The 7,388-nt window shown below is 44.6% G+C and overlaps 1 protein-coding gene across 1 annotated transcript; it reads left to right on the top strand.

Annotated features, from left to right (window-relative positions):
* The first annotated feature begins 558 nt into the window (after window positions 1-558).
* Window positions 559-2,644, top strand: sp8b (sp8 transcription factor b). The gene is made up of 2 exons (XM_061820836.1): window positions 559-599; window positions 910-2,644. The coding sequence occupies exons 1-2, from the start codon at window positions 579-581 to the stop codon at window positions 2,260-2,262; spliced, it is 1,374 nt and encodes a 457-aa protein (XP_061676820.1). The 5' UTR covers window positions 559-578; the 3' UTR covers window positions 2,263-2,644.
* Window positions 2,645-7,388: the final 4,744 nt, after the last annotated feature.

Here is a 7,388-nt window from a genome sequence, read left to right as displayed (position 1 = left end):
GTCGCGAGATGAACTGAAAACAAAATACGTCGGGAAGATGTTTTAGTAGAAAAACGGGAAGAAAAATGTCAATTTTAACAATGACACTTTGCATTCAAACAAAAAAAGGAGTGAGAGTTGTCTTAACGAAAAACTTTTATTGACGCCCTGCTCATCCTTCCTTGAAGCAGTTTTCTTCTAATTTATGGAAAGTGGTGTTCTGTTTAAAAAAAAAAAAAATCTCAATAAGTGGCCCCCTAATTCCTCCCTCCTTATTCACTCTCATTTAACTTTACCTTCCTTCCGCTGTCTTTTATTATGGAGGGGGCGGCCTGGGGGGTGGAGAGCCCCGACTATTGATGACCTCACGGGGGCCGTGCGGTGGCCGAGCGGCGCGCTGGAGCCGCTGATTGGACGCCCGTGTCACAGCGCCACTTCAAAGCCGGAGAGGAGCCGCGGCACCGTGGAAGAATGGGCGGAACGCATCATTGTATTGCACACCTCTAAAAAAAAAAAAAAAAAAAAGGAAAGAAAGAAACACCGCTCGGATTCATAAATATAAAAAGATCCTCAGAGGAGGGCTGTGTTTTTTGTGTGTGATGGCAACTTCACTTCTAGGGGTGAGTCTCCGAAAAGGACTTTCTTACTGCTTCAATTGCTTCTTGTCATTGGCTGCTCCTCTCCTGCTCGGATTGGGGGATTACGCTCGAAAATTTGGGGGGCGACGTTACAGCAAAGTCCGCGTTTAGCTTCTCTTTTCGGTAGATGGGATCAAAGTTGTGTGTGGCGCTCCTTTCTTGTTTGTAAAACTTTGTCCAGGTACGCAGGTCGAGAGTTAGAAGAGTCTTTTTTTTTTTTTTTTTTTTTTTGGGAGGGGGAGTTTATGCGCTGACCACTAACTTGCTGCTTTCGTGTGCCTCCAACATCCAGGAGGAGCCGAGGTTGGGATCGACTCCTTTAGCCATGTTAGCTGCAACATGCAACAAAATCGGGAGTCCGAGCCCTTCGCCGTCCACCATTTCGGATAATTCTTCCTCGTTCGGGAAAGGCTTCCACCCGTGGAAAAGGGCCGCCGCCGCCGCCGCCGCCAGCAGCTGCAGCCTGGGCTCCGGCCTATCCGGCTTCGGGGTGTCCCGCAACGGCTCGGGGATCTCGGAATCGTTCAGCTCCAGCGGCTCGACGGGCTCCAGCGCCTTCTCCCTCACGTCCGGCGCCTCGTCCGGATCCCACTTTGGCAACGACTACTCGGTGTTCCAAGCGTCGGTGTCCAACGGCTCCCAGGAGTCCGGCCACCAGCCGGTGTTCATCTCCAAGGTGCACACGTCCGTGGACAGTCTGCAGGGCATCTACCCGAGGATGAGCGTGGCGCACCCCTACGACTCCTGGTTCAAGTCGTCTCACCCCGGCATCCCCTCGGGAGAGGTGGGGACCACGGGGGCATCGACCTGGTGGGACGTGGGAGCCGGCTGGATTGACGTCCAGAACCCCAACGGAGCAGCACTACAGACGTCGTTACATTCCGGTGGACTGCAGACGTCCTTGCATTCTCCCCTGGGCGGATATAATTCTGAATATTCCAATTTAAGTCACTCTGCCTTCAGTACTAACCCCTCTCCGCACCTGTTGACCACCGGCCAGCACCTGATGGATGGCTTCAAACCGGTGCTCTCCTCTTATCCGGACACGAGCCCATCTCCGCTGACCGGCGCGGGGGGCACCATGCTCTCCGGGGCTCCCCCGGCCTCGCTAGCGGCGTCCCCGCGTTCGTCTGCGCGGCGCTACTCGGGCAGAGCCACCTGCGACTGTCCCAACTGTCAGGAGGCAGAGAGACTGGGACCGGCTGGCGCCAGCCTGCGGAGGAAGGGCCTCCACAGTTGCCACATCCCCGGCTGCGGGAAGGTTTACGGGAAAACGTCTCACCTCAAGGCGCACTTGCGCTGGCACACCGGCGAGCGGCCGTTCGTGTGCAACTGGCTCTTTTGCGGCAAGAGGTTCACGCGCTCCGATGAGCTCCAGCGACACTTGCGCACGCACACCGGGGAGAAGAGGTTCGCCTGCCCGGTGTGCAACAAGAGGTTTATGCGCAGCGACCACCTGAGCAAGCACGTCAAGACTCACAGCGCCGGGGGGTCGGCGGGCTCGGGCTCCGGGGGGAGCGGGGGCAAGAGGGGGAGCGACACCGACAGCGAGCACAGCGCGCCGGGGAGCCCCCCGTGCCACTCGCCGGACCTGTTGCACTCGGCCGAGGCCAGGCAGGGCGTGGTGGGCATGAACGGCCTCTAACTCCGTTCCAAGCGCAAACGTTGCGGGGGTGGTCTGCGAGGACGTGACACTGGTGGACTTTATTGTACTTCGTGCGCAATCTTCCATGGCGAGAGTCGTTCAAAATAGGAAAACTGGCCTGTGCGTTTCTCAATAAGGACACTGAAGTTAAGGTGTGCGCAATGGTCCAAAAAAAACAAACAAACAAACAAACGAAAAAAAAAGAAAACTTTTCTAACTTTCTGTGGCATGAAGAGTACACCACTTTGGTCGAGGTTTCGTTTAAAAGTCAGACCATTTTATTTTAATTGCATCCTACACTTCGGTACGCAACATGCATCATAAGTGCCCCAATATGGAACATACTCTGGTGTAAGCACGTCGTGTGCCATTCCTTAAGAAAGTGAGCCCGTGCAATTGGTCCATGAAAGTGCATATTTCATGTCATTTATTGGGGTAAATAAACCACAATTTTTTTAGGGGGCAAGGAACAGAAAATGGAATACATTTAGTGTACGCACAAAACGCCATCTAATTTATAGAGAAAATAAGCCTGAACACTTTTCTGTATGAGGTCGTCAGCGTGTATATACATCCATGTGTGTACAATGAACGAGCTCATTGATTGAGAAAATGGGCTTATCAATTTTTATGTATGGTGTTATGAACGTGGCACTCGATAATTTACTGGACACAAATTGATCGATGTGATTGATTGAGAAACTAGACCTTCACTTTTTCTCAGTACAGTATAGGTGGTACATTGATGTGCACTGTATACCTATTCAATATGATTATTGTTTTTTTTTTTTTTTGGCGCACTTGACTTAACACTGGATATCTTCTGCACAATACTCCATCATAAGTGTATTTTACGAAGAAATTAGGCCGGCACACTTATATTTAAGTGCATTTGGTGTACGACGCTCCAGTTCATTTGTTAATGAAAATTTAGGCCCAAGGACGTGAAAGTGAACAAATACTAGAGCTCCACCATGAGTGTCATTTTTTGAGAAATTAGGCTATAATTATTGTTTTTTTTGTCGGGGTTTTTTTGATTGACGTTGCTGTTCCAACGGACATTCTTCCGTGTTTAAAAAAAAGTTTGTTTCACGCCTTAGTGTGTATTTTTGGAGGGCCTGCAGAAAAAAAAATGTGCCGTTGTACATTTTGTTCACGGGCAAACTCTGGCACTTTATATTACCGACAAGGAGAAATGAACAAATAGTTCGGTGTGGGGGAAAATGGAGTACTGTACAATGTATGGGCTGCTGTTGTTATCTGGCCACCACACACACATACACACACTCTGTGTCCAGTCCACATGTGCGCCAAGGCAAGTTTGCAGTTGAGGGAGGGCGGGGGGGAGGGGGGGGTCCCCTTATTGTACTGCAAAATGCTGTAAATATTGAACCATGTAGGTTAGAATATACGCCCATGTCAAAGGTGAGTAATGTATTTGTCCAGGAGACGACTTTGTATAGGGATTTCTAGTTGTATATGGACTCTAGTAAATATTTGAAAATATACGGAACGGATATGTGCTTTGGATTTGTTTTATATTTTGTTTTTGTTTCTCATTTTTGACATGATATGGACATGTATTGTGGGGAGTTCTATTTAACCACGAATTTACTTGTATTTAGGGGTCTACCATTAGGCGCACTTTTGAATTTATTTGTAAGCTTTGGAAATGAGTTACTGTTTACCCACTTGCGTTTTTTTAATTTTATTTAAGTAAGCATGTTGTAAAGTGATTTTAATTTTACAATGATATCCTTTTTGTTTTGTTTTCTCCCGAGAATGGCTTTTTATGTGAGCCATGCACTCAATAAAGTCAGTAAGGACTCAGAATTATTTTGTTGCTTGGGTCAATTAAATGATTGGCATGAAACCTTTTTAAGATATTAAAATTATTCTTCTATTTCAAAAACATTTCAATAAGGTCATGGATTAGTCCCCCCGACCCTTCTTTCTCCCAACAAGCGTATTTCTATTTAACAGGGTTTTCTTTTTCTTCCTTGATTATCTTTCAGCTCTTAATGAAACGGGGAAAAATGGTTTAGGATTCAAAAGAAAAAATGATTTCCCGATTTAGGCTTCATTTGAAGCTAAACCCAAGAAATATTCCTGCCAATAATAGAGCGGGTCAGTGCAGTGTGAATGTTCAATAATGTGACGTGATATATAATATGCCCATATTTTGTTATGAATTCTGCCATGTGATTCTTCTGCAATTTGAGTGCATTGATCTTGAAAATATGCTGCAACTGTATTTCTTTCAAATTATGTCAGTCATCAAAACGTTGTGTTTGCTCCAAAATTACATATTTAAAAAAATGTATCAACGTGCATTGGCGTGGTGAAGGCAATTCAATCTAAATATCAAAATTAATATTTTACATTTTGAAAAGGCACCTTTGAATTCAAGAGAAAAATTGACAAAATTAATCATTTGCTGTTTCATACAGCCTGCCCAAATGACATGTCTAGTTGATACAATAATAATAATACTTTCAAGTGAAACACTTTTTTAATTGAACTCATTATATTTATTACAATGATTATTAATTTCAAGGCCCAATTCAACTTACATATTGTTCTGAATTTGGGTTATGCACAAACAAGCAGAGTTATCATGAAAGAAAAATTAACAACTCCAATAGCAGTTTCCTAAACAAAAACAAAATATCCTTGTTAAAAGTGACATTTAAAGTTTGCTCCAACTTGGAACATCGAAGAAGCGTGTTTCAAAAACAAAAACGAAGAAAAAAGACCTCTCTTTAAAGCTCTGAAGATGAAGGAGTAAGCAGTTACGTTGCTTCTTCAATGTGCAGCCCTTCAGCGCCCCCTATCGTTTGAAATGTTTTGGCCGGAACATTCACATCAGTCGGAGAAGCTCCCATCAACATCAGAATCAAAAAAATCAGAAATCAATCAGAAAATAAAACAACCACATCAATGGATACAGTCAATGTGTGGGTGATTTTAACAATTTTCAATGTTTTTTTCAAAGTTCTCAACTTCATTATTAGAGATAAACGGGGGGGGGGGGTCGAAGTTCGGTTAAGTATGTTTTTTTTTTTTGAATGCTGACAAAGCCCGAGTGAAGATAGTTTAATGTTTCAATATACCAAAACTAAATTTAGGCAATGCTTATTTTTTGTGCTATTTCTAGAAACGAGACAGCCCATTGTTTAATAGTATTTATAGATATACAGTAATACGTTGCATACTGTACTGTATGTGTCCATTGTATCTACAGGCTACTTTAGTCAATTATTATTATTTTTTTGCTCAGCTAGGGAATTGATTCAGAAAGATCAACAACATAAGCAACATTTCAGAAAAGTGGCCTACTTTCAAAATGATATTTATCACTAAGGAACACATTTAGCAATGTGTTTATTATTGTGGTAGTAATTTACAGTAGTGTCGAACCTGCATTGAATAGATTTTGATGTGCACGAGAGGATTAATACCTACAAATGGATGATGTTGAAAATTGATCTCTTTCAAGCACATTCTTTACATCCACTCACAAACTGTCAAAAGAGGGGAAAAAATGACTTTTTATACCTATGAGACACTTACATATGAAAGAAATAAGACATATGGAGGCCATTTAATTTAATTTTTTTTTCTTTAAGCACACATAAAGCCAGTATGTGTAAAAACAGCCTTACAATTGGCGGTCAAGCGAAATGGTCTCGGGCCATTTGCGGTCAGGCTCCTGAAGAGGGCCCGGGCGTCATCAACTGCTCTTCACAGGATGAGAGGTGCTGAGCTGTCAAGCGCGAGCCAAGGAGAGCGCGACGGCGTTTCCAGCCCAAGCTCAATCCTGACCACCGAGTCTAATGGAAGACGAGGAACGCTTTCAAGATCAACTTTTCAAACTCTTTCCCCAGACAAAAATCGCATACTCGGTAACTAGCAGTGCCATCAAAGTGACCAATCTCGAGGGACGGACAATTGGATAATACTTGGACTCGAGTCCGAGTACTTGGAGCAACTCTGACAGGGTAACATTTTCAGTGCTTGCAGTCATTTCCATTCGCTTATGTCAGCGACTGCTGGCTTGCTTGTTCGACTGCAAGTGAAACAAAAATGGGGAGTCGCATTGGAAGATTATTCATGAAGGCGTACTATCATTTATTTGGCTTCGTGGTGATCGGGATCCTTTTTATTTATTTTTTTTCACCTTCAATTCAGTTTTTCCCAACAAAAAGTCCCGCAGCACACCACCAATCAACAATGTTAAAAACAACAGTATGTAAGCAGTGGCTTCACAGTTCTGAGGACCGGGGTTCAAATCCAAGCCCTGCCTATGTGGAGTTTGCATGTTCTCCCCGTGCCAGCCTGGGCACTCTGATTTCCTCCCACATCCCCAAAACATGCAACATTAATTGGACACTCAAAATTGCCCCCGTCGGTGTGATTGTGAGTGCGGCTGTTTGTCTCTATGTGCCCTGCGAATGGCTGGCAACCAGTCCAGGGCGTACCCTGCCTTCAACCCGTTGACAGCTGGGTTGGCTCCAGAACTCACGTCACCCTCATGAGGATAAGCGGCTCAGAACATGGATGGATGGATGGATAATTGAATTAAAAGCTGACAATGACAACAGGTGTGGACGTCTAATGTACCTTCCGCCATCTTGTGAAGATGAGGTGAGATATATTTGTCATTAATGAATTTGAAATCATTCACAATGCACTCTTTGAACCAGATAAAGGACCGAGATTTGACGATCTGGCCAAGCGATCGGAGCGTACATCGCAAACACAAACTATACATCGCATAGTCAGACGTCAATCAATGAAGTGCGGGCTTTGCGAACGCAGTAACAAGGGTCAAGCGTCGACGAAAGTGTCCAGTTGAAATCTGCTATCTGCACCTTTTCAAACAGACCAAATGAAACAAGACGTCATCATTTCAACTCTGATTGCTGAGTGTTCCAAGCAGGAGTAGCATAACCACTTGCCCTTTGACCCTGTTCAGTCCAAACAAGAGGAACAGTACGGTCAAAAGATGTCACGTGACCTTACGGCGTTCCTTGGGAGAAAACAACGTAAATACTGCAAAGCGGAACAAGACTAACGAGGGCCTTGCGGGGCGCACTCATCAAAGATGGCCAACCGGAATTAAT

The sequence above is a fragment of the Syngnathoides biaculeatus genome, chromosome 5, assembly GCF_019802595.1.
Source record: "Syngnathoides biaculeatus isolate LvHL_M chromosome 5, ASM1980259v1, whole genome shotgun sequence".
NCBI lineage: Eukaryota > Metazoa > Chordata > Actinopteri > Syngnathiformes > Syngnathidae > Syngnathoides > Syngnathoides biaculeatus.
The sequence above is the reverse complement of the archived record's forward strand: the minus strand, read 5'-3'. Positions and strand labels throughout refer to the sequence as shown.